Source organism: Sarcophilus harrisii, chromosome 4, assembly GCF_902635505.1.
Source record: "Sarcophilus harrisii chromosome 4, mSarHar1.11, whole genome shotgun sequence".
NCBI lineage: Eukaryota > Metazoa > Chordata > Mammalia > Dasyuromorphia > Dasyuridae > Sarcophilus > Sarcophilus harrisii.
This window is the reverse complement of record NC_045429.1, coordinates 298787042-298814531: the sequence shown is the minus strand read 5'-3', so window position 1 is coordinate 298814531 and position 27490 is coordinate 298787042. Positions and strand designations below refer to the sequence as shown.

Sequence of the window (27490 nt, the reverse complement as noted above, 5' to 3'; positions counted from 1 at the left end):
TCTGTTTGGCCTTTAAAGCCCTTCATAATCTACTTACCTCACACCTTTCTTTCTTACACTTTTCTTCCTAATACCTACATTTTGATCTAGTTACATTACCCCCCATGCTACTTCATAAACAAGATACTCCATTTCTTGGCTGTAGGCATTTTCTTTGGCAGTCTGTTCTCCATACCTGGAATACTGTCCTTTCTCATCTTTACATACTGGTTTGCCTGGTTTCCTTCAAATTGCAATTGAAATCACATCTTCTATGATTTTTTTCAACCCCTCTTAATTTTTGTGCCTTTTTTCTTCGAATTATTTCCTGTTTTTTCTGTTTACAGCTTGTTTGTATATATTTGTTTACTAATTGTTTCCCCCATTATATTGTGATCTCCTTATGGATAGAGACTGTCTTTTGCCTCTTATTATTATTATTTTTTTAATCTTCAATGCTGTCACCAATCAACATAGAAAGCCCTTGATAAATATTGTCTGACGTTGACTGACTAAAGTCTCTTTAAACATTGAAATTCTGAGTGGTGAAAAAATAATTTAGAAAACAACTTCAACTTTACTCTCCACTACCTAATAAGTCTTATTTAATAAAACCTATATTATCTCTTAAAGAGGAGGGAGAGTTGATAAATAATTCCTTAAAGAAGAAACTAAAACATGAAACAAAATTATGGAGATTTAACCAAAGTATTAGTATCATATTTGATAGAGTGTTGGAGTTGGAATAAAAAAGATTTGAATTTAAAACTTCAAATATTTGCTATTAGAGTAACCCTACACAAATCGTTTACTCTCTGAGCCTCAGAAACCTAATCTGTAAAATGGGAATGCCTTATATTACATGGTCATTAATTCAGGTGATAATACATAAATACTTTCCAAATTTAAGGCACCATATAAATGTAATAAGGCACTAATATTAGTGGAGTAATATTGTAAGAAGACAAATGCAATTTTGGTTTGCAAATTTCTCTTTAGGATTTATTACCTTGATATTAAAGACAGAGTAGACAATAATTACAGAATGAAGTAACCAAGAATTTTACATTATGTTCATTTCTTCAGTCACATCAAAGCATTAGATTGTGATTACTCTTCACTTATAATCTTTGTGTGAACTTCTCGACTCTTAACCCGAAGTTTGTTGACCTGGGATTCAGCAATGTCAGCCCGTTCCTCAGCCTCCTCCAGCTCATGCTGGATCTTGCGGAATTTGGAGAGGTTGACATTGGACTGCTCCTCCTAAGAATAAAAAACATATTCATCAGAAAAAAAAGAGAAGTCTGCATTTCTTTTTCAGGGGAAGAAGGAAAATGTTGCTGGATGTTGGCAATGAAGAGTTTGGGACTATGGAACAATTCAGCTGACTACTTCCTCCTCATCTTGTTATTTTCCCACTCTTCCTTCCTAAATTTAAGATGTTGCCAGCAAGGCAAGAAAAGAAACACAGATCTGTTTAGTTTCTTGAAGGCAATGTGTGGGGTGTGGGGAATATCATGCAGTAACAACCAAAGAACTAAAGAAGAAAAAATAAAACACATTTGCTTTATCCAAATGATAGCCAAGGAACTATACTCACCGCCTCTTCAGCTTGTCTCTTATAGGCTTTCACTTTGGTTTGTAATTTGTCTACTAGGTCCTGAAGCCTGAGAACATTCTTACGGTCTTCCTCAGTCTGAAAGTTGATGAATAGGTAATTTCATTATTTCAAATGCAACAGCTATAATTATCTTTCATTTCCGTGGGCTGGGGAGAGGGAGGAGAAGGGGTTGAGGGGAAAGAGAAAGGAGAATCAAGTATATAAAATGGTAGAAAGCTTCACCTGATAAGTGAGTTCCTTCACTCGTCTTTCATGTTTACGTAGGCCCTTCACAGCTTCAACATTGCGTTTCTGTTCATTTTCAACCTCATTTTCAAGCTCATGAACCTTGAAAAAGACAAAGTTTAATTTGACTTGGTTTTCAACAGTTTTTGCTGAAACCAGACAACAGAATAGACTAGAAAAGATCTAATATTTAGGATATATATACTCTGGCTTCCAGTTTCTGAATCTGCTTCTTTCCTCCTTTCAGGGCCAGCTGCTCAGCCTCATCAAGGCGGTGCTGCAAGTCCTTCACAGTCTGCTCCATGTTCTTCTTCATCCTTTCCAGGTGAGCGCTGGTGTCTTGTTCCTTCTTCAGTTCCTCAGCCATCATGGCTGCCTGGTTAGCAAGTAAACCAAGACAATTATGTCATGTAGTCATATAAATAGATCAAAGAGAGAAATCAATGAATTTTCTGCTTACATCAGTGATAGCCTTTTTGGCTTTCTCTTCTGCATTACGGGCTTCCTGGACCATGTCTTCCATCTCACCCTGTATTTGAGTAATGTCTGTTTCCAGCTTCTTCTTAGTATTGATCAGGCTAGTGTTCTGATGAAAATATTTTTAAAAATATTGCATAATTAGTAATCTTGATAACATATAATTAAAATTAATCCATATATATATGTGAAAAATATGCCTACCAGAGCAAAATTAGGACTAAACTTTCAATTTGCCTCTTAGCTTCTTCATCCACCTGGGTTTATATTTTAAAACTTTTTAAAATTTTAATTTTAGAATTTTAGAGTGGTTGGTAGAGGCTTTTCTATATTTGTTTCTTAAAAATAGGCAACTGCTAGAATTAGGCAACACTCCAGACTCTAATCAACATACTTTTCATGTAACTTGAAACCTAAGGGGTCTCTAAATGTATCTGAAACTCAGATTATTATATCAACTATGTATTCTTTCTAGAACTTTAGAAAAGTCAATGATTATTTTATATCAAGTACTAGATATAACTTTTAAAATTGTCCCAATCTTTAGAAACTATTTCTAATTTCTGATAGAATATAAGTTCCTTGAAGATGGGGACTATTTTTGTCTTTGTATCTTTGAATAGAGCCTTTTAGGTATTATGTGCTTAATAAATGCTTATTGATCAATTGATAAAAATGAATCTTACCTGGGTATGTAGAAGTTGTACTCTTTCACTGGCATCCAGAAGCTCTTGTTCAGCTACCTTCCTGCTCCTTTCAGTCTGTTCTAGAGAAGCTCTTAATTCTTCAATTTCAGCCTGCATCAAGTTTGCTCTCCGCTCAACCATTGCCAACTGCTCCTTAAGGTCATCTTGGCCTCTAATAGCATCATCCAGATGCAGTTGGGTGTCCTGCATGTCAAAGGAAAATCACTTTTGGACATCTAATCATTCTTATGTTCACACATCAAAGTAAAGCTTAGGCAAATACAGTTTTTTTTAATAAAATCATTATGTACTTAGAGTCTTTTATAATTTAGATTACAAATATAACAGAAACAAATTACAAATCTAATTTTAAATTAAAACTGATTAGAAGAACCACATCATACAAATGGGTATGCATTTTTCTTTCAGGCCCTAGGACCTGAAAAACTGTAGTCAAAGTAAACTGTGTCTTAAACTTACCAGTCATGAACAAATTACTTTTAAGATCATATTTAAAAATTAACTATAAAATTTAAAAAATATAAAACTGAATGGAAGATTTAATAAAAGATCTTATGTACTTAAGTTAACTTACCTTCAGGATACCTTGAGTATTCCTCAGGTTCCTTAGAGCCTCTGCAGCTTGGCGATTGGCATGGTTCAGTTGAATTTCCATTTCATTCAGATCTCCCTCCATCTTCTTCTTTATCCTCAGGGCATCATTCCTGCTTCTGATCTCAGCATCCAGTGTGCTCTGCATTGATTCCACAACTCTGAGGTGGTTCCTCTTTAGCTGATCGATTTCCTCATCCTTCTCAGCAATTTTCCTGTCAATTTCAGACTTCACTTGATTTAACTCAAGTTGGATACGCAGAATTTTTCCTTCTTCATGCTCAAGTGAAGCCTTAATGGAAAAAAAAAATCAATTGAGCACAAACGTATCTTCTAAACAGTACAATGAGTTTTAAGAAGAAGCAATTACTATGTCTTGATATAGTGATTTCATTTTTTTTTAATTCTGGAAACTATTGTAACTATGCTTCTCATATGCATGAAGCACCTCTTTTTAACATGATAGAGCTAGGTTTCAATGACTATATTATTAAATTATTTATTATAGATTATTAAATGGATGGGGAAAACAGCATTTGTTGTATTTTTCTATACTGATATAATGTAAGTTTCCTAAAGGCAGAGATCAGCTCATTTTTATATTTATATCATTTTTAGATTTGTGTTATCATCTGTATATTTGTATCAGCAAATGGCATAAAGCAGGTGCTTAATAATTTCTTGTTTGTTTAATTGATTGGCATATACCTCAGCCTCCTCCAGGGCAGCCTGAAGTTCGCCTTTTTCTTGCTCAATTTGTTTCTTTATTTTCTCCAGTTCATGGATCTGCTTTCCACCACTTGCGATCTGCTCAGTTAAGTCAGAAATCTCCTCTGTTGGTTAGTAAACAAAAAACAAAAGTCAACTGAGCAAGGATAAAAAACAAAAAAGGAAAGGAAAAGGGAAAAAAAATTTCCCTCTAGCATTTTATTGGTAAAAGAGAAGAAAAGCACTTACGCTGCAAGTTCTTGTTCTCTCGCTTCAGGGTTTCCAACTGATCCAAGGATTCTTCATAAGCATTCTTCATTTTGAACAGCTCTGTGCTGAGAGCCCGGGACTCCTTCTGGGAAGCTTCAAGTTCAGCCTGAGTTTCCTCGTATTTCTGTTTCCATTCTGACAACACCTAAGAGAGCAACTAATAATTATTCTCTGTGGTCAAGAACAATGTGTTTTGCATATTTCCCACAAGACAGAAACTTTTCTTGAAATACCTTGTCAAAATTCCTTTGTTTTTTATCGAGAGCAGCGCAGGCGGCATTTGAGCGCTCTACGTCAATCATGAGGTCCTCTACTTCATTCTGCAGGCGCTGCTTGGTCTTTTCAAGGGAAGCACATTTAGAATTCACAGCTTCCACATGTTCCTCAGCATCTTGCAGGCGCTGGGCCAGTTTCTTTCTGAAAAGAGCCATATTTTATAAAGTGAATGACCAGGAAGAGTGAGTTATGAAATTTAATTTTACAAGGCTATTCTTAAAATATTTATTTTCCTATGTTTCTCAACATAGTTCCTCTCAAGACAATCTGTCCCTTAGAATTTCTTTTTTACTTCCTTAGATCCAGCACAAGGAAATCTAATATTTTGAGGGCAAAGCTTTTATTTCTTCAAAGCCCTGAAATCTTTATATTTGTGTGGATATTTGAGTATATGCATATGCATCTCTCTGGTGTATGTGAGGGATAAATCCTTTAATTTTGATATGAAAGAGGAGCATGAAATTGTTGAGTGCGAGGGAGTGATATGGATTTTGATATGTCCCATTTCCTTCTGGAAATGTCTGTGAGAAAAGGATGTGTGTGCAATTCCTTTCCTGTACATTCCACTGTGAATTTGACCAGTAAATGACCTCTTTTCTTGTCCCACTACAAAATAGAGAGAACCCTCACATTTAGTATTGAAAGAGACTTATGAGATAACCTAATCCAATTCCCCATTCTAGAGAGAAGGAAACTAGAGATTACAGAAACTATCAAAGTCATTTTTTATTCTTCCTAGCTCTAAATTATTTATTCTTTCCCACATGCTTTCCTCATCTTTGCCATTTCTTGCCCCTTCACCAAGACTCCTACTTGGCCTCCTCCAATTCTTCTGTGCGTTGAATGGCATCTGTTTCATATTTGGTCCTCCACTGGGCAACCTCACTGTTGGCCTTGGACATTGCCCTCTGTAGCTCAGCCTTGGCTTCCTGCTCCTCTTCATATTGTTCCCTTAACAAGTCACAGTCATGGCGAGCGGATTGTAAAGCATGGGCCAAAGCATTTTTTGCCTATGAAAAAGAGAAGATTTGTGATGTTTGCCTTGGACAATGTTATTTCTCTCATTGCTTCAATGAGAGGACATATTCTAAAACCTCAGGAGTGAAAATTTTACCTTAGTCTCTTCTTCAAGCTGCCTCTTCAGTTCCTCAACTTGCTGAGTAAATGCTTGTTTGCCTCTTGACAACTGAGAAAGTAATGAGTTTTTCTCATCAAGCTGCCGTGAAAATTCACCTGCAGAAGTACAATATATGAGAAATTTTATACATCTATCCAGGAGAAGGTATAATGTAAAATGGAATCATATTAACATTATATAAAACATGTTTTTTTTTTCCCCATTGTACTTCTTGTGAAGTGAATTTAGCTAATGAATTTGCTTTGATGTTGGGAAATTTGGAATAATAGACTTAGCTCTTCAAAAGTACTGGCTTTATTTAATTTTTAGGAGTCTGATTTTCTTAGCTTATTGAGATAATAAAAAGTTATATATTGTGCACACTGTTCACATCCCTGTGACTTTGCATAGCTTTTGCCCCATGTTGTTCTTAGAAACTGTATCATCTTTTAAGATTCATCTCAAAGTCTAACTTTTTCAAAAAGCTTTACTTGATCTTCCATTTGTGTTAATACTCTTCTCTTCCCAATCACTTGTATACTTATTTTATTTACACACTATATTTATCTATATATAGATAATATAGATAGATATATATATCTATGAGCAATCATATCTCCCACTAAAATATGAACTCCTTGGGTACAGGGACTGTATTATTTTTATAGTTGTATCCCAAGTACAATAACTGACACATAATAGGCCCTTATTAAATGCTTTTGATTGATTATAGAGAATATTTGTCAGTTACATAAATTTCACATTTTACCATCAAGATTAAGTTGAAGACAATGAGATGATTTAATGCAGTTCCAAAAGACTTATGTGGAAAGAGCAATCTTAATCCAGAGAGAAAACTATGGAGACTGAACATGGATCAAAACATAGTATTTTCACTTTGTTGTTGATGTTGTTTGTTTGCTTGTTTTTTTTCTCATTTTTTTACCTTTTGATCTGATTTTTCTCATGCAGTATGATGAATGTGGAAATATGCTTAGAAGAACTGCATGTTTAACCTATATTGGATTACTTGCTGTCTAAGAGAGGGGGAGAATGGGAGAAAAGGAGAAAAATTTGGAACACAAAGGTTTTGGAAGGGTGGATGTTGAAAACTAACTTTGTATATAGAAAAAAACTTTTTTTTTTAAAAAGATTAAGTTGGAGATGAACATGAAGCAATTAGTTGCAGAGCTGACTGAGTGGTATTGGTATTGGATAGAAGTAGCAAAATAAAAGATATTTTCTTCCCTTTCAGAACATCTTCAGGGACATTATAGAAAAAGAATATATAGGAGGCCATCTTATTTAACTCTTATATTGTAGTTGAGGTCCAGATGGGGTAAGTAACCTGCCCAAGATATGAAGACTGTCCAGGACTGACTACAAGAAATCCTACATACTTTACCTGATTCTGTGTGCAAGCGTGCCCTTTGAGCTGATAGGTCATTTATTAGGCGTTGTTGCTCTTCCTCCTTGGTTTTTACTTCACTAAGCTGGTCTTCCAGGGTATGGCACATTTTTTCCAGATTTGCCTATAAAATAAGGAATTAAAAAAGAAATTATAATTTAGTTTGTAAGTCTGAAATCAAAGAAAATTCAAAGCTGGCTTATGCTTTTAGCATCACTAAAATTGTGTACTATAAGAGATGTCCTAAAGTCAAGAGAATTATTTTCTTTGCCATCATATCTTATACATAAAGAAAAAAACTTAAAGAAATTTTGCATCAGCAAATTAAATGTGGGAAGATTGAATGTAATCCTTTCTAATAAAATAATTCTAATTAAGATACACAAACTTCACTATTAAAGATATTGCTTTATCTTCTGTCAAGAACTAGCTAACTGGGAACTCTTTTGCATGGGGGTCAGCCTTAGTTTCTTCTTCATACTAGCAATATCTAGTCAGCAAAATCATCATTTTTCTTGGGTAAATGAGTAGATTAGATGGTTTCTAAGTTCTCTTCTAGCTCTGAATCTTATATTCCTAAAAACTTAATATTCAATATAGGAAAAAATAGATATTTGTTTTCATTTTTTCTTTGCAAACAAAAATGAAGGGATGATTTTTAGTTATTCCACAGTACCTTGGCTTTGGAAACAGTCTCCATATTACTAGCAAGATCATCAATCTCCATTTTCAATTCACTCTTCTCCTTCTCCAGTTTTTGTTTGACCCTCTGCAGGTTATCAATTTGTTCCCCAAGCTCAGCAACACTGTCTGCATGCTTCTTGCGGAGGGCAGCAGCTGTGGCTTCATGCTGCAGGGTGGCCTCTTCAAGGTCCCTGCGCATTTTCTGGAATTCAGCCTCTCGTTTCTTGTTCATCTCAATCTGAGCTGAAGTCGCTCCTCCAGCTTCCTCCAGGCGCTCGCTGATCTCCTCAAGTTCCCTGGAGAGATCAGATCTCTGCTTCTCAGCTTTTGCCCGCGAGGCCCGTTCTGCCTCGATTTCCTCCTCCAGTTCTTCAATGCGTGCCTGGCAATAAGGAAAAAGACATCCATTAGCTTCTTCCTGTCAGTGAATGTTTCCGTGGTACCTGGAACCCAAGGAAGTGATGACTTTACCTGCAATTCCTTGATCTTCTTCTGCAACTGCATAGCTAAAGCTTGTTCATCTTCAATTTTGCTTTGCAGGTTGCTCATTTCAAACTCTTTCCTTTTAGAAAAGCAATGCAAATTGAAAACAATAATTCCATAAGGTTCTCTTTATTTTTTAAAATAAAACATTAGTATCCCTCTGTTATGTGAATTTTAGAAAACAGGGCTAACAAATAAACACCTTCTAAGCTAATTAAATTTGTCCTATAAAACTTTTCCAGACCTATCTTTTTTTTCCCCAGCAACATTTTATCTCATTCAATTTAATAATGGAATTATGCTGTACTTTTACTTACTTTTTAAATTTTTCATCAAGCTGAGCTTTGTCATTTTCGATATCCATTGTGGATTCTTGGGCCAACTTTAGGTCACCTTCTAGTTTCCTCTTTGCTCTCTCTAGGTCCATGCGGAGTTTCTTTTCTTGTTCCAAGGATCCTTCAAGCTGAGTTTTTAAATGCATTTTATTAATTTGTTTTCTATAAATATGAATATGTTGTCACTAATATATATGTAGTAAGATGAAAAATTTTAAGCCAAACCAATTTCAATTTTTAAAATAATACAATCGGTAGTGGAAAATCAGTTATGTTAAAAAAATTTCATGAAGGCAGTATCATTTTTTCTTTGATATGAAAATAGTTTATTTTGTATTAAAGAAAGAAATTATCTTTTTAAAAAAATTTCCAGCTTTAAAATTCTATGAGTTAATTAGTGTAAAAAAACCCCACAACTGTATGGGTCTATGTGCTTTTATACTTACATCATCTACTTGTTGTTCCAATTTGGTTTTGGCTTTAGTCAATGTATTCACTTTGTCTTCTTCTGCCTGCAAGTCATCCAGGGTCTGCTGATGAGCCTCTTGGAGTGCTTTCTTCTCTTTGGTGAGTTTAGCAATGTTTTCATCTAGCCCTGCCATCTCCTCTGTGAGGTTTTTCACCTTTATGAGAGAAAATGTTTTTGCATTAGTTTACATTGTGTCATACTTGTACATAATATATGCATGATATAAATCATTTCATTTTCATGGGTACTATTTGTACCTTGTTTTCTGTAGCATGTTTCTCCTTTTCCACCTTGGCTAGTGTCAGTTCAAGATCATCAATGTCTTTCTTGAGTTCTGAACATTCATCTTCCAGTTTTCTTTTTTTGGCTGTCAGTTCAGCATTGATCTCCTCCTCATCCTCAGCTCTTTCAGTCACTTCCTTGATTTTAGCTTCAAGTTGGATTTTGGCTTTGATTAACTGATCACATCTCTCCTCAGCATCAGCCAAGCCTTCTGCTTCCTATGATAGGAAATTTTTTTTTCTAAACCGATGTCTATATTACACAGAGTAACTTGTCCGAAAAAGTAGAGAAAGCCAAGAAAAAATCTGTTTTTGGATTTATATGTGTTTACTTGATTGATTCATCCAACTGATCAGTTAAAATTAATTTATAAATTTATTTTGCATAATAGTGCCCTAAAGTTCTATCATGCTTTTATCATTTAAAAATTCCTTCAATGTAAATTATCTGATTTTAATCTTATAACAAGCTTGGAGTGTGGAAAACACAGCCAGAGCAGAGAGTAAAAAGCAGACATTTTACAAAACTGAAATTCTCCAGTTTGTTAAAAAAAAAAAACCCTAAATAGGAATATATATTTTTGAGAAACACCATAAGCTACCATCTTTATTCATATTTCCCTAAAATATTTAAAATATGAAATTGATATGTAATAAAGGCAAATAACATGTAATCTTTTGTGTTATCACTTGTATCCTGGACTTCTTGCACTCTTAACTGCAGGATGAAAATAAGGAAGTACATTGGAAAATTTAGGTGTGAAATGGCATTGTAAATCTATATAATCTATAAAAGAAAGCTTGAAGAAAAGAAACCAGGTAGGAGAATGAGCACACAAAATAATTTTCAGAGTGATCTATTTTGTTTTCTTTTCCTTTGAAACCTAGGATTTAGGTTCAAAGCATATCTACTAAAAGGGAAGTAGAAATAGACAGTAGCTATTGATTCAAATTCAACAAAGCACTATCTTGCTTATAAGTTAAACTTATTATATTGCAGATACTGTCTATTACTATTTTATTTGATTACAATTAATTGAATATTAGTGCCAGTACCCTAAGAAGTTTGAAAGGGAGATGAAAAGGGGGAAGAAAGAAAAATCAGTGATTATGGAAGAACAGAGACTATTTCCCTCTTCTATATCTATCCATTATTAAGAGTTCTATGTGTAACTTCTTTTAGCTTACTTTTTGTCCTGATGAAGAAAAAACACATTCAGATTTATGCCTGCCATTGAAAAAATTTTTTTCCAAAGGAAAATTTAGCCCAGTCTAATTAAAGAATTTTGGGAAGTCAGGACAAAAGAAATCAAGGAATACACAACACATACACATACATGCACATATAAACATATATGTACTTATGTATGGAACTGTGTGTGCACAAGTATTTACACACATGTATATGGATATGCCCACATATATGTGTTTCTGCTTTTTTATGGATTTTTGTAGATATGTACAAATGTGTGTGTAAATTTACATTGAATGAATAGTATACACATGTGTAAAAATTATTTAGGAAGTGGCTATCTTTTGTTTTCAAGGGTTGTTCCAAGTGTTTTTGAAAATTAGATTGAAATAACAATTCACATTTACATAGCACTTAAAGGTTCATAAAATATTTTACAAAAAAATTTTGTGACATAGGTAATACAATTGTTATGTTCGTTTTACAGATGAGACTGAGGCACAGAGGCAATTTTGTCAGAGTTACAAAACTAATAAATAGCAGAGCCTGGAGTCAAACTCATGATTTCTAATTCTACAACCAATATCTTTTTCTGTTCAGTTTATAGATTTCTGAAATAATTTTTAAAAATATCATATCTTATATGATAGTTGTAGAATAACAAATGATAGTGGACACTTAATAAAGACTAAATGATTGTTATTATTAAATAAACCTGATTGCTGCAGAATGACTCTAGCAGGATACTCACAGATTGTACTTGGAGAAGGAGGTCATTTTTCTCTTGTGCCAGAGCTACCATCTTTTCTTCCAGTTCCTTTCTCTTAGCCTCAGATTTGGCAAGTTCTTCTTTGGTTTTTTCAAATTCTTCCTTCATGTTGGCCATCTCTTTTTCTGTTTCTGCACTCTTAAGCAGGGGTTTGATCTTGAAAAATAGATTCATCCAGGGCCAGTGCTTGACATTCATGAAAGCACGGATATTGTACTGGATACAGAAGATGGATTCTCTGTAAATGAAAATCCATTTCAAAAGTAATGAAGCTATCTGTGCGAGATTTACTGTATTATAGAGCAGTGATCATCAGAACCACTTGGTACTGGCTAAGAAACAGAGTATTGGATCAGTGGAATAGGTTAGGTTCACAAGAGATAATAGTCAATGTGTGTGATAAACCCAAAGACTCTAGCTTCTGGGATAAGAACTCACTATTTGTCAAAAATTGCTAAAAAAAAAAAAAAATCTTGGAAACAGTATTGCAGAAACTAGGCATTGACCAATATCTAACACCCTGTATAAAGATAAGGATTCGAGATTTACACATAAAGGGTGATACTATAAGCAAATTAGGAAAACAAAGGATCATACATAGTATTTTCACCTTTTTGTTGTCATTTATTTATTTGTTTTTTTCCTTGTCTTTTCCTTTTTGATCTTTTTTTTTCTCAGTATGAAGAATATAAAATATGTTTAGAAGAATTATATATGTTTAACCTCTATCAGATTGCTTGCTGTCTTAGGAAGAGGACAGAGGGGAAGACAGGGAGAAAAAAATTGGAACATAAGGTTTTGCAAAGGTGAATATTGAAATCTGTCTTTGCATGTATTTGGAAAATAAAGTACCATTAAAAATTAATGAGGCCTATGAAAAAGAGAATACAGTCTCATTGAGGATAGAGGATGTCTCAATTTCATATTTGTATCCTCAATGCCTACTATAGTTTCTGGAAAAATACATTTAATAAATGCTAATAGATTGGTTAATTAGGGATACATTTAGCACATTGTGTAATAGTATTCAATTAAAGGAAAAAGAAATATAGACATTGTGAAAAATGGGTCTCACCTCCTTTCCATCATTTTCTTGAATTCTACTCTCATCAGATAGCCTCGGCATATGGCTTGAGTACGGGTGATAAGTTGAGCTAATTTATCATCTCGCATCTCCTCCAGGGTTCCCAGAAGACCAGCCTTAAAGAAGACCTTCACAAAGGAAAAATTAATTTTGATAATTTCCAGTAGAAATTTCAAATGGAAAGTAATTATCCAGGGTAGAAATTATAGTTAGTGGTTAGTGGTACCTTGGTGTGCCCAAATTTATACTGGGTGTGGTCAATGTCAATGGATCCAAGAAGTTTCTCTGAAGCCTTTTTGCTGTCAATGAACTGTCCCTCTGGAATAGCACTTGCATTTAAAACCTTGTATCTATTATAATAAGAAGAATATCAAGTTATTTTCAGATGGGAGCTAATCTGCTAAAGAGAATCATCTATATACAAATAACTTATACAAACCTTGTATCTATTATAATAAGAAGAATATCAAATTATTTTCTTTATTAATAACCATTGCAGCCTCACCAGAATGTTTATAAATTGTGTTAATTCAAGAAAATCAAAACAAACACTTGGTTAATAACCAAGCTTGGCCCTAAAGAGAAGATATCTAAGAATAAATACCCCCCACCTCTTTCTTTGCAGAGGTGGGAGACTTGTTGATTTACTAGTTAGATTTGATGGACTACTTTTCCTCCCTCTTTTGTATTCTTTGTTATGAACTATAACTTTATATGTTGGAGGAGAAAAGAATATTCTGGGAAATGGAGATGATATATAATGAAAGATATTGATTTTTTTTAATGAAGTAGGCTCTGCTGCTGGTAAAGTTTGAGGCTGGGGGATTACTTGAGTTTAGTAGTTCTTTTCAGAAGTTGGATAAACAAATCAGGATTCTGCACTAAAACTAGTAAAAAAGCTCCTAGGAATCAAGGGCCAGCAGACTGTTTAAAAGGCAGGGTGAACCAGTGTAATCCAGAAACAGAAAAGATCAAGTCTCACGCTAATCAGTAGTAAGATTGGGCCTGTGCTAGCTGCTGTGCTTCCACATAGGTCAAGATAGGAAAACTCAGTCTCAAAAATAAATAAACTAGTGAATAAATGAATAGATGGGCAGGTAGCTAAATAAATAAATAAACGAATGAATGAATGAATGAATAAACATAGTACTGTTTTCCATCAAATGGATTTCCATCCAGACCAGGGATATTTCTCTATTATAACTAGAAGAATAAATTGCCTGTGCTATTAATTACTCAAACTTTTTCTCTTTTCAGATAACTTTTCAATTGATAATATTTAAAATTTTGTTGTTGAAACATTGAAAAGAGCAATCGTGTAAAAGAGAGATGATATAATATTTAAAGGTGAAAATAATGTTAATAGAGAAGGTCTTACCGTTGTTTGAAGTCAGCATATAGGATTCTGCTTGGAAATCCTTTCCGGCAGATTCTGATGCCCTCTAGCACACCATTACATCTCAGCTGGTGCAAGACAAGTTCATGTTCCATGGCACCTGAGAAAAACAATACCAAAGCTCATAAATTTTACTTAAAAATCAAGGTAAAACCAGTGGCACCTACTTGAATATCACCAGTTTCTTACCAGGCGTTTTAGTTTCATTGGGAATGAGGCAGCGAACAAAATGAGGGTGAGTGCTTCTAAGGTTGGTCATCAGCTTATTTAAATTCTCCTATAAAACCACATTAAAAGATGTTAATAATTGCCTCTTGTTAACTACCTGAAAACCTTATCAGTCCCCTATCTCACTTCAACATCTCAAAAATCTGGGATTCCATTTGGTGTGGATTCTTCCTTTACCAAAGCAGAACTCCTAAATAAATTTGATGATTCTCTTTAGCAGAAGATTATTTAGGCTGGTTCTCAAGCAACGGATACATAGTTCATCACTGTGTGCTCTCTTAAAGCTTTTTATGCCTAACAGAACTTGTGCTTTATTGACATATTCTTTTAGAGGAGTCACCTTCATGCTAGTATATCAATTAGTCAACAAGCATTTATTAAGATCTTAACTTAAAAAGGCCAAGGTTTGTCTCTGAGACTAGATTTGAACTCAGGTCCTTCTGACTTCAGAGCTGGTGCTCTATCCACTATGCCACCTAGTTGCCACCTAGTTGCCCCCCCCCCCCCCCCGTCTATATTGTCAAGAAAATCTATTGTGCAAGGAGAAAAATATGAAAAGAAATTTGGGGCTCTGTTTAGACTTTTAGGTTTATTGATATAAATATAACTAACCTTAAAAAAAGTTAAAAAACTGGGATGCACCAAGGAAATGAAAGCAGACAGATAGTAGGGACATCTTAATAATGTATTCATCCTTTAAGTTTATATACAAATTCAATTGAACTTTATCTCAAACACTGCCATTCAGAGAAAGGTTGAATAAAGTCTTGTGTGAGTGACATAACAGAGAAAAAGTTGAGTCTGAAAGCAGATTTTAGTTTAATCTTGAATACCTTCAATACTTATGATGTGAGCAGATTTTTTGAGTTTTAGATTGAAAGGAAATTTGGCTTTTGTTATAATAAATTTGTAGTATATACTGGAGAAATGACATAATAAGTATTTGTGGATTAATTAATTCTAGGTCTTTTTAAGAATAATTGTTTTTACATTTTACTATAGATTTAAAGGTCATATCATACCCTAAAAAGAGCTGACACCGTCTGGAAAGAAGAACCCTTCTTCTTGCCACCCTTCTTGCCACCACCACCCTCTGGAAAAATAAAAAGAAATAAAATATTACATATTTATTACTTATAATTAAAAAATATTCCTACCCAAATTCCTTTTGGTTCTTAAAATTTGTCCTTATTTACATTGCCTCACATACACTATTATTATTATTATTCATTATTATTGATTATTATACATATCAGTAGGCTAGGAGAATACAATTTTACTAAAAGAGATTCCCAGGATAAGTCCATCAAAACATAATTATAAGAAGAGGAATTATAGAGAAGGGATGGGATCTCTCTATCCTGAGCAAAATAGGCCTGTTTCCTGGAGGTAACATTTAGTATTACTTTTCAGATACCCAACTCCCTGTATAAAGCGTTCTTAACTGGAGTTCATGAACTTGTTGTCAATGCTGAAAATATTTTGGTAATTACTTATAGTTTTCGTTGTAGTTCTATGTATTTTATGTACATAAAAATATTGCTGTGAAAGGGAACCATAGATTTCACCAGGCTGTCAAACAGGCTCATGACACAAAAATGGTTAAGAATCTTTGGTACTAAGAAAAATTACCTGCTTCAGCGGCAGCTCCTCCAGCAAAGAGGAAGGCCAAAGTTTTCATTGCAGATTTCTGGTAGAGCCCAACCACGGTTTCATTGAGGGGATCCTTGTTCTTGTCTAGCCAGCCTGCAATGTTGTAGTCCACAGTACCAGCATAGTGAACCAGGGAGAAGTGGGCCTCAGCCTTCCCTTTGGCAGGCTTGGGTTTCTGGAAGTTGTTGGATTTTCCCAAATGTTGTTCATACAGTTTGTTCTTGAAAGAAGTATCTGTTGCCTTGGGGAACATACATTCTTCTTCTAGGATGGAGAAAATGCCCATTGGCTAAGGATAGAGAAGAGATATTTAGTTACATTCTCCCACGAAAAGCTACTTCAACTATATGTAGAAATTTTATAGCCAGAAAATACATTTTTTCAGAAGTATATATGTGATAAACGAGATAATCTTTACTTTGCAACTTCAAATGCTAATATATAAACCCATCATTACATATGGTAGGAATATGCTGAAAATGTGTTTTCTATGAAGATTTGATACTATGTAGATATATGTGAATTTAAGTGAATATAAATACTACTACATAGTTAATATCAACAATGAGATGACAAAATTAAATAAAAAGAAAAATTATATGGAGATGAAAAGCTACTTTTCTAATATAAAAGTACATCTTACGTTATAAAATTATATACCCTTGGAACTATGATTCCACATTGTGAAACATATGATTATAATTTGTTTTGTCTTTTAGTTTTCTATTAAAATTAAACTATTAGACAACATGACTGATTCAAAAAACAATCTTAAAAGAAATATCTAAATCAATAGTTAGAATAACATGATATCTCAGGTGGTGTCAAAAACCAGCATAGTCTTCAAGATACACAATTTTATTCTCTTCATGAGAATCCCTCTGCTTAAATTGTCAAAATATGCAAGTATGGTAAAACCAACAATTTTTATACCCTGATGATTAACTGACCAGATCTATTTCCAACTGGAGATGATGGGGCCACTTAACATTAGAGAAGGTAAATGCCATTGTATAGTTTTTTGCATATCCTGGCTGTGTTAGGGCAAAGTAAACTTCCTCCTTTGTTAGATATTCAGCAACTTGTGAGTGTATAATTTTATCTCAACATCAGTCTTGAATCAAGAGACTATTGACCTTAAAATAAGTGCCTACAACAATACTTTAAGAAATAGGAAACTAAGAATATGTTTTTGACTTAGAAAAAGAAGAAAAGCACTTTTCTTGGAAGTATAAATAAAAAAGTTGAGATCCATTTGTCAATGACCTAGAGGCAGGAATGTTCCAAGTACAATAATAAATTCACACAATGCTTCCTACTCTGAAGAGGTGAGGAAGCAATTAATTTTAGGAGTGTTAAAAATTCTTGAGCAACATTTCCAAAATATATAGAGAATCGACTCTAATTTATAAGAAATCAAACCATTAATAAATGGCCAAAGGATATGAACAGACAGTTTTCAGATGAAGAAATTGAAACTATTTCTAGTCATATGAAGAGGTGCTCTAAATCACTATTGATCAGAGAAATGCAAATTAAGACAACTCTGAGATACCACTACACTCTTCTCAGATTGGCTAGGATGATAAGAAAAGATAATGGTGAATGTTGGAGGGGATGTGGGAAAACTGGGACACTGATGCATTGTTGGTGGAGTTATGAATACATCCAGCCATTCTGGAGAGCGATTTGGAGCTATGCTCAAAAAATTATCAAACTGTGCATACCCTTTGATCCAGCAGTGTTACTACTAGGCTTATATCCCAAAGAAATTTTAAAGAAGGGAAAGGGATCTGTATGTGCAAGAATGTTTGTGTCAGCTCTCTTTGTAGTGGCTAGAAACTGGAAACTGAGTGGATGCCCGTCAATTGGAGAATGGCTAAATAAATTGTGGCATATGAATATTATGGAATATTATTGTTCTGTAAGAAATGACCAACGGGATGATTTCAGAAAGGCCTGGAGAGACTTGTATGAACTGATGCTGAGTGAAAAGACCAGGACCAGGAGATCATTATGTACTTCAACAACAATACCATATGATGATCAATTCTGATGGATGTGACTCTCTTCAACAATGAGATGAACCATATCAATTCCATTTGTTCAATAATGAATAGAACTCATTCTATTATACCCAGCAAAAGAATTCTGGGAAACAAGTATAAACCACTACATAGCATTCCTAATCCCTCTGTTTTTGTTTGCTTGCATTTTTTATTTCCTTCACAGGTTAATTGTACATTATTTTAAAGTCTGATTCTTCTTGTGCAGCCAAATAACTGTATGGATATGTATACATATATTGTATTTAACATGTATTTTAACATATTTAACATGTATTGGTCTATCTGCCATCTGGGGGAGTGGTGAGGGGGAAGAGGGGAAAAATTGGAACAAAAGGTTTTGTAATTGTCAATGCTGAAAAATTACCCATGCATATATCTTGTAAATAAAAAGCTATAATAAAAAAATTCTTGAGCAAAAATTAAATTTTTCTTAAGCATTTTGAGTAATGAAAAATGTATACACACCTTCTCGATAAGTTCAATACAGGCAGCCAGATCCATCCCAAAGTCAATGAACTCCCATTCGATGCCTTCCTTCTTGTACTCCTCCTGTTCCAGTACGAACATGTGGTGGTTGAAGAACTGTTGTAGTTTTTCATTGGTGAAGTTGATGCACAGCTGCTCCAGGCTATTGAACTGAATGTGTCAAATACAAAACATTTGAATGAGTTGAAAAACAAGGGAAGTTAGAGAAAAGCAAATTATGTAGACTTCTCCATTTAGTGCTCTGTTTTTCCTAATAACTTACATCAAAGATCTCGAATCCAGCAATGTCCAAGACTCCAATGAAGTATTGTCTGGGCTGCTTGGTGTCTAGTTGCTGGTTGATACGAGTGACCATCCACAAGAACATCTTCTCATAGATAGCTTTTGCCAAAGCACCCACAGCATTGTATACCTTTAAGAAGAATAGTATGGTTTCTGAAGTCAGAGAGAAGAACGAACCCTTAGAGTCTCCTTTGGTTGATTTGAATTAATTGACTTTAACCATATTTACCTGCTGTACAGTCTGACCTTTGGTTACATATTCATTTCCGACCTTCACTCTAGGATAGCAAAGAGCTTTAAGGAGGTCAGCAGAATTCAAACTTTGAAGGTAGGCAGCCTTGTCAGCAACTATAAAAGCATAGAGAGAAGGTTTCATAGAGCAGAAAAAATCAAATTGATCTCAAAATTTCTGAGAGAAATATGGATGTTAACAATTCCTTGACTCTCCAAAAGTACTGTGATCCCTTGTGATAATGATTCCACAATCCCTAACCTTTTGATTCTGATGAGAATTTATTTACAAAGAGGTTTTCTATTAGCAATTTGGTCTTTTGAATTTTTTGATTAATTTTTGCAGTGACAATTAGAACATGTGATATAAAAATATTTTACTTACAAATACTATCTATAGATCAAAAGTATTAGTAATCTACTATGATGCTCTTATTAAATTATAAACAATACAGGAGAGGGATTGTATCAATTAGTCAATAAACAAACATTTTAAAAGCAGCTTTTTGTTGTTATTGTTTGGTCTATTAGTCATGTCATGACCCTATTTGAGTTTATTTGTTGAACCACCTAGCTTTTTTTATAGGTGAGGAGTCTGATGCCTGGAAAGAATAACTAATTTGGAATAATGCTAAATAGAAAGAAGAATGCAGGCTAGAGTCAGAGAGAAACTAGAGTTTTCTAGAGTATTTGTGTGGATACATCATTCAGATCATTGGCCATGTTTAGGAGAACACTTATTCCATTAACATCTGTTTATTATGTCTTTTCTAGGCTTAGCAGTACAAGGTATACAAAGGCATATTATATTTCTGTGATTCAACTAGATATTTATCAGACAAGTCTATGATTTATAAATGTATCTAGAATTATCAATACCTTCTGTACCATCTGGTTCAGCCTGCTCCTCTCGTTGCTTTTGTTTGAATTTCATGTTACCATAATGCATGACAGCTCCTGTTAGCTTATAAATAGCCACTTTTTCATCATTAGTGAAACCCAGGATATCAACAGCACTCTGACAAAAGATTTAATACAATAAATTCCCCAATCTCAGTTATCCATAAGCATATTGTCTTCAAATCTATTTAACAAACATTTATTAAGCATGTGAGATACTAGACTAGGTACTAGAGGACCTTTAAAGATAAATGAGACAGACTCATGTTCAAAAAGCTTACAATTATACAAGGGGGACTGAATATTTGGACACAACTATAGTACAAGGCAAATATGATATGTATGAGATTGTCAAAAGTATGAGATTATAGGGGTGGGAAAGTTACTTCATCACTTAACCAATCCTGAAGATTGCTTTAAGAATAACAGGCAAAGCTTCCCTGTTTCCCCATTATTTTTCTCACTTCTCTCTTTTTTTTTATTCATACAAATTTCCAGTTACTTAATTCTCATTATCCAAGTGTGAGGCATTAAATTTTTTTAATAACCTTGCTCCCATGAAAGCTCTTTCAAGTCACACACACACACACACACACACACACACACACACACACACCCTCTGTAGACTGAGAATTTTAAAGTAGGTAGGTTCTATCTTGTATACTGATGAAATTACAGATTTGGTAAAGAAAAAGAAAAAAATGCTTAACTACTATTTATTTTTGTAAACAAAAAAATCCCAGTCCTGTGATTTCATTGATATAGAGAACTTCCAATGAGGAAATTCCAATTACCAATGTTATTCTATACTTTATTCAATTTAAAAAGTTGACTGGGGCCACTAAGAGATTAAGCAATTTCCTCACCTTCATTTAGCTCATATGTGTTGGAAGTGGATTTTGAATCACCTGCTCCTAAGGCCAATTAGCTATTTACTATTTAAAATTTTTTTAATTTATTTTATTTTAAATTTGTAGGATGAAACAAGCATTTTCATAACAGTATAATAAAAAATGATTGCACATGAAGCTGCACAACTATTATGTACAACTTGCTATTCCTTTTAAATAAATGGAAAAATAAAAGTTGAATATATTTCACAAATGAAAATGATTCTTTTGCTTTTCACTCTGTGCTACTTACATCAGTAGCCATTAGCTCTTCTTGGTCATCGATGCTAGGAACAGTGATCTCCCCTTGACTGACAAAGGCATAGTCATATGGGTTGGTGGTGATCAAAAGCATCTCTGCACAAATGGGCAAATGTAGACAGAATTATCACTTTTATATAAAACATCACAATATAAATTATTTGGAAAGTTATTAACATCTGACATATAAATCAAAAGTGATTTATTCACCAATAAGCTCTGGCTTCTTGTTGGACATGATCTGATAAAAGATGTGATAACTTCTTTCAGCCTTGAGCTGGAAGGTAACTCTGGACTTCTCTAATAGATCTTAAGTATGTATAAGAGAAAAAAATGTAAATATAAAGACTGAAAACAAGAAGAAAAGAAAAATAGATAAGGAGATGATTTTTGATTTAAATCTCTAAAGGAAAAAAAAAACTAGATTACTCTTTTCAATGCACTTACAAGTTTCAATATCAGCAGAAGCCAGTTTTCCTGTGGTGCCAAAATGAATCCTAATGAATTTACCCTTTAAAAGAAGATAATAAAAGAGTTTTTGTTGTCATACATATCAATGGGAATACAGAATTTATTTGTGCTTCTGAGAACTATATTAAGGAACACTGACATATCACACAGATATGACAGTCCTAATAATTGGTAAATGAGAAAGAATAGGTGGAAACTTACAAAACGAGAAGAATTGTCATTTCTCACTGTCTTGGCATTGCCAAAGGCCTCCAGTAGGGGATTGGCACTGATGATTTGGTCTTCAAGGGTCCCCTTAAAATAAAAAGAGTAAAAGATGAGTGTCTTTAGGGGAAATCTTCTGTATTCTGCTGAAATTACTCACCTGGTTCCCCTTCTAATCTAGCTGATGTTGCATATTTCTTGATTCTAAGAATCAGCAAACAGGAATTTTACAGGAATTTGCTAAGGCATTTCACTAAGGCATTTCTGTATTACTTACTGATATCTTCTTCTGTTCTTCTCTTGCTACTCCAGTTATCATTTTACTTTGTGTTATCAGAATTGATATCTATCTTGTTACTAGAGTGTAATGTCAGTGTAGTCAAGGAAAGCATCTTAACTAATTTTTATATTTCTCTGGTACTAGAACAATGTTTTACCCTAAAAAAATTAATAAATGTTTATGAATGGATTTAATTTTATGAATAAATAAATAAAAGAATACTAGAAGAGGAACCTTTTTGTTGAATATTTCCATTCACTGGTCCTAGCCTCACAATTTTAGTTCTTTCCTTTACCATGGTCACAGTCTCTGGCAATAGGGATCTCATCACTACATTTCTGAAAGATTGTTGTCAGACATTTGCATATATTCTACAATGCTGCTTTCCATTGTCTCCAGTGTCAGGAAGGATTTACCTGCATCTTTCCAGGAGTTGGTTCTTCTTTCTTCTTTTCCCCAGTCACTGCAATTGTTGCAAAGTACTGGATGACACGCTTGGTGTTAACAGTCTTTCCAGCACCAGATTCTCCACTGCCAACCCATATGAGAGAAATGATTAGACTCTCAAATAATTATAAGCAATGCAATTATTAACACTCATCCCTATCCTCTAATATGATATGTACATACGTGATCAAGATTGACTGATTCTCCCGATCTGTGAAAAAGAAAACAAGAGTTTTAAGTGTACTTAACTTCCCAGAAGGAGTAAACTGAAATAAAAAAAGTTTTCTTAAAATGACCATTTTTGAATGATATAAAAAGTGATTTTGAGTTTTCTTTGTTTTATAAAATTCTAAACATATTTAAGTAGATCATAAAATATTTCTGAAAAGGTAAAGTTTATAATTTTATAAACTACTGATTATGGTATAATCTGTGATATGTAATGGAGATACAAATAATTGTAGTGAAAAATTTCAGTTTCATGTTTTATTCAATCACCTGTCAAGATGATAGTTTAAATATAATATCACGTCAATAATACTTGAAAGTTCTTAAGTAAAATTGTCTATAGGATCTATCTATTGGCTTTTGGCAGAGATAAAGCCTACCACAAGTATTTCATTTATTTTGGCATAATAGAAAAAGAGATTATAAGTTCAAAGTTAGTTAAACTGAAGTTAGCTCTGGTTAACTAGAGCATTAGGATAGTTATGTAAGACATACTCTCTTCATTTTTGGAATGGAATTTTATCCTGAAAACATTTCCCAATGACTTGATGACTTATTAACCTTTTGTGGAAATGTTTTACTTCCAAGGGACTGGCCTCAGCTGTGCTCTTCATTGATAGTATTAGTATTATTATCATTGTTATTAAATGTCTTGTATACTTTAGATTGGTTAATATTGAATCACTTACCAGTTAACATGAACTGATAAGCATTGTCAGAGATGGAGAAGATGTGGGGTGGGGCCTCTTGTCGCTTTTTACCCCTGTAGGCAGCCACTACCTCTGGGTTATACACTGGCAGCCACTTATAGGGATTGACAGTGACACAAAAGAGCCCTGAGTAAGTCTGTATGAAGAAAGGAAATAATTACATAATGCATTTTCACCTCATCAGTTTCTCTGTTTAATTGACCTGTATATTTGATCTGGGTAACCTAGTAACTTGTTCCATAAACTTCAATAACTTGAATGCATCATTTGTTTGTGCTTTCACATTAAATTTATGAGTTGCTTGAGGGCCAAACTTGAAGGAATTGCTACAGCACTCAGGTGTGTACTCACATAGATCATCCAGGCTGCATAACGCTCTTTGAGGTTATACAAGACAGCTGGCTCGTGCAAGTGAGTCATCATGGCCATATCCTCGATCTTGTCATATTTGGGAGGATTCATGGAGAAAACTTGATCTTCCTTTACTGTCAGAGTCTGGCCAAAAATAAAATAAAAAATAAAACTCAAAACAGAAAACAAGTAAGTATCAACTAAGTTGATGAAAAAGAAATTCTCATTCATTATCTCTCTTTGTTCTTTATCTCTATCTTTGCCTGTTTCTATCTTTGTCTCTCTGTCTGTCTTTGTCTCTCTGTTTCTCTCCCTCCTCTCTGTCTCTTTCTCTCTGTTGTCTCTCTTTGCTCTATTTCTGTTTCATTCTCTATTTCTTTATGCTTCTGTCTCTTGTTTCTGTCTGCACCTCTGTATGTCTCTATTTGTCTCTCCCTTCCTTCTTTCCTTCCTTTCTTCCTTCCTTCCTTCCTTTTTTCTTTCCTTCCTTCCTTCTTTCTTTCCTTCTTTTTCCTTCTCCTCCTCCTGCTCCTTTCCCTCCCTAATCATCTCCCACCCACCCCCCACTTTTTTCTCTCTGTTTCTCGCTGTGGGTCTGTCTCTCTCTGTCTCTCTGTCTCTGTCTATCTCTGTCTGTCTCTATCTCTGCCTCTGTCTGTCTGTCTCTATCTCTGTCTCTGTGTCTCTGTCTCTCTTTCTGTCTCTGTCTCTCTCTCTTTTTTTCTCTTTTTCCCTCCCTCCCCCCAACCCATCCCTTACTCACCGCTCCACCTTCAGTCTTCACTGTCACCTTCCCCCCTTCCCTACTCTGAATGATACTTTTCACATAGGATTCCTTGGGTTCCACAACAAATACAGAATTCTTTGCATCAAAAGGCTTGTTCTGGGCTTCAATCCGCTCCTTCTCAGACTTCCTGAGATAAGGAGCAGCTTCCCCAAAAATAGCCATCTCAGCATCTGAACTCATGGCTGCGGCTTATTGGTGGCAACACACTTCAGGGACCTGAAGAAAAAAATATAGATTCAGGAGATTTTTGAGCTGAAGGGGAACTTAAAGATGACTTAACTTAGTTGTTGAACTCCTTTATTTTCCAAGAAAGAATCTGAAGAGTAGAGCCATTCTTAAAATTTCCCCATCCTACATAAATATTTCTCTAATGCCTCAGTACTTCTTTGAATTTTTTATTATACATTGGATTTATTTTGTATGAGAAGAAGAATGGCACAAATTTTAGAGATTTTGCCTTGGTGCTAATAAATTTCATTCACCTTTGATCCATATTTGGCTATGTGTTCCTGAGAAAGCCATTTAAACTCTTGAGTTCAAGGCATTTTTTGAATACCATAACCTACAGAATAGACACTGATTTGCAATGGAAGAAGGAATTTCCTAAATGGGAGTTGCCTATAATAATTTTTTCATAGATCTTCTTTAAAATGTACATATTTTTTTGTACAAACTTACATGTATATGTATAATGCAAGTTTATTGAAAGCTGCCTTTATTTCATTTATATTTTTGTATCCCCAGTCCACCTCTGACAGGTTCTAGAGAGTGTGTTCATGAACAAATAACTTAATTTCTCAATACTTTCACAATTCTCTAAGACTACTATTTGCAAATAATTTGCAAATCTAAATTGGTAGAGGAAATTTCTGTTTCAGAAGTATCTTACATAGATGAAATATTGGGTCTAGATTAATTTTTTAAAAAGCAGCAATGACAAAAAAATGGGCGAGATGATTCAGCAAGTTCATTGTGTATAGCATGCAAATTAATAAAAGGATGATTCAGTTTTGCTGAGTTAGCCTCAAACAGATCATTTGCCAGGTTTACTTCCCCTACCGGCTTTAGTTCTACAATCACTCCAGTTTGCCACCAGATATGCCTGACAAGGAGATCAGATCACTGATTTTGGAGCCTTATGTTTTAACAGCTTAGTTTTTTATGACATGTTAAATTCCATCCTATGTTGTGTATTTTGAGCCCTCAATTAAAAGCGCAAGGGAATTGAAATTTCAGCCAGTCAACACAAGTTTTTTGAGCACTTGGTATCTGCAAAGCCATGAAATAGACCTTGAGGGGATAAAAACTAAATTAAAATCCATTGCCTTTGAGGAGTTAATGAGTCTAAAAGGAGAACTTTCAAAGAACACAAAGTGGATTCTCTACTGGCCCAAGTCATTCTGGGTCATTATTACAAATTACATATACAGCTAAAGGCATATTAATGCTACTAGTTATCTCTAAGAATTGGCTTATTAGCAGAAAATGCCTTAAATATAAACAATCTGGATGAAGGAAAGAAAACAATGAAGGCTGAATAATCAATGGTTCATTTTTTTTTATGTGAAAATTTAGTCAATAGTGCCAGAGGTATAATTATTTTCTATTTGGCATAATTGTGTTTCCCATGAGTTCATGGATGAAGAAAAGATTACCATTATCAGAATTTTTTAACCCAGTTTCATAGTACCTGTGGAGTTTTGAGTGTGTATTTTTTTTCTTTTATGATCTGTACCTGTGATTTCATCAGTGTGGAGAGCTCCTGGTGAGTAAACTCCCTCTATCAATGTGGTTGGGCAAATTTAGTTTAAAAACAATTTTAGTTGTAAAGTTGCCTGGTGCATAGACTTTGTGTCAAAAGGGTTATCTGAGTAGGTTCATAAATTTTTAGAGAAGGAAGATACTTTTGTGATCATCTTATCTACTAGTTCTTAAAGTGTGGTCCAGAGAATTCTGGGCATCTCTGAAACTCTTTTAGAGGGTCTGAAAATTCACAATTATTTTTTTTATTTCTAATATGATAAATAACTATTAAATATAAATCATAAAAACTTTTTGGAAGATCCTCAATAATTTTAGTAGTATAAAGATATTGGAAACAAAAGTTTGAGAAACACTAATCTAGTCCAATTTTCTTATTTTATAAGGAAGTAAACTGAGGCCTCAATAAGAAAAGTTCTTTGCCCAAGGACATATAACAATAGAACTACAATTGGAATGGAAGACTTCTAAATCCTAGCCCAGAGCTTTTTGCTTAATCTATATTTTGTCTGCCTTGCTTCCACATTGAAATTATTTTATATTTATATTTTTATTTATTCATTGTTTATTTTTATTAATCCTCTAAATACAATTATCTTCACCTTCCTCTGACCTGCAAATTATAGTTGATCTAAAGTTTCAAAGCAAAATTAAGTATTTCATTTACCTACCTAAGTATATGCCACAAAGATTTAAGGAATATTATCATTGCTGGCAGAGATTTTAAATAAGAAGTGAAACAGAGGTTTCCAAAGCAATGGGCAAGGTGATTCATAAGTCTTTTGAATTTGTGTAGAAGCTAAAAAGGACGTTCTGTCTGTTGCTAATGTTTTTGATCACTAGACCATTATGAATTTACTTATTAATACAGCTTCTCAATTGCTTTGAGTAATAGAAAACAGTTATATACAATCCCTATTTTATGACTTGTAAACTAAGATGTCAACTAACCTTACATAAGTAGCAAGAGTCAATAGAAATATCAGAATTGCTCCTCAGTGATTATGACTGTTAATTTCCTTATTGATAAACATCTATTAAGAACTTACTGTATGCCAGACACTGTGTCAGGAACTCAGGACACAAAGACCCAATTGAAACAGTCTCTGGCCTCAAGAATCCTATAGCCTATCTGAAATGAAGATATTTTTCACTCAAAGGTTTGTTGGAGGAAAACAC

The 27490-nt window shown here is 34.0% G+C and overlaps 1 protein-coding gene across 1 annotated transcript; it reads right to left on the bottom strand.

Annotated features, from left to right (window-relative positions):
- Nucleotides 1-953: 953 nt before the first annotated feature.
- Nucleotides 954-24757, bottom strand: MYH4 (myosin-4). The gene is made up of 38 exons (XM_031965539.1): nt 24527-24757; nt 23764-23907; nt 23392-23548; nt 22658-22685; nt 22444-22558; nt 21745-21837; nt 21520-21583; nt 21283-21381; nt 21065-21168; nt 19901-20039; nt 19020-19138; nt 18771-18920; nt 18488-18658; nt 15933-16242; nt 15323-15393; nt 14262-14349; nt 14055-14172; nt 12903-13026; nt 12668-12804; nt 11575-11830; nt 9608-9850; nt 9328-9504; nt 8864-9009; nt 8535-8625; nt 8056-8445; nt 7377-7503; nt 5969-6087; nt 5668-5864; nt 4812-4995; nt 4558-4723; nt 4309-4433; nt 3584-3892; nt 2989-3192; nt 2286-2411; nt 2031-2201; nt 1823-1927; nt 1580-1675; nt 954-1242 (listed from the first exon to the last, which is right to left on the bottom strand). Exons 1-38 carry the CDS (start codon nt 24728-24730, stop codon nt 1090-1092), a joined length of 5820 nt encoding a protein of 1939 aa, XP_031821399.1. The 5' UTR covers nt 24731-24757; the 3' UTR covers nt 954-1089.
- Between the last annotated feature and the right edge of the window lie 2733 nt (nt 24758-27490).

What these genes read in the sequence shown, in the direction of transcription:
- MYH4 (XM_031965539.1), bottom strand. Translation starts at nt 24,730, where the DNA reads ATGAGTTCAGATGCTGAGATGGCTATTTTTGGGGAAGCTGCTCCTTAT. An exon ending in TATGCTGACTTCAAACAACG is followed by an intron (nt 13,027 to 14,054) that starts GTAAGACCTTCT and finishes TTATTATAATAG; the next exon opens with ATACAAGGTTTTAAATGCAA. An exon ending in CTGCCCTGGAGGAGGCTGAG is followed by an intron (nt 3,893 to 4,308) that starts GTATATGCCAAT and finishes TTTTCCATTAAG; the next exon opens with GCTTCACTTGAGCATGAAGA.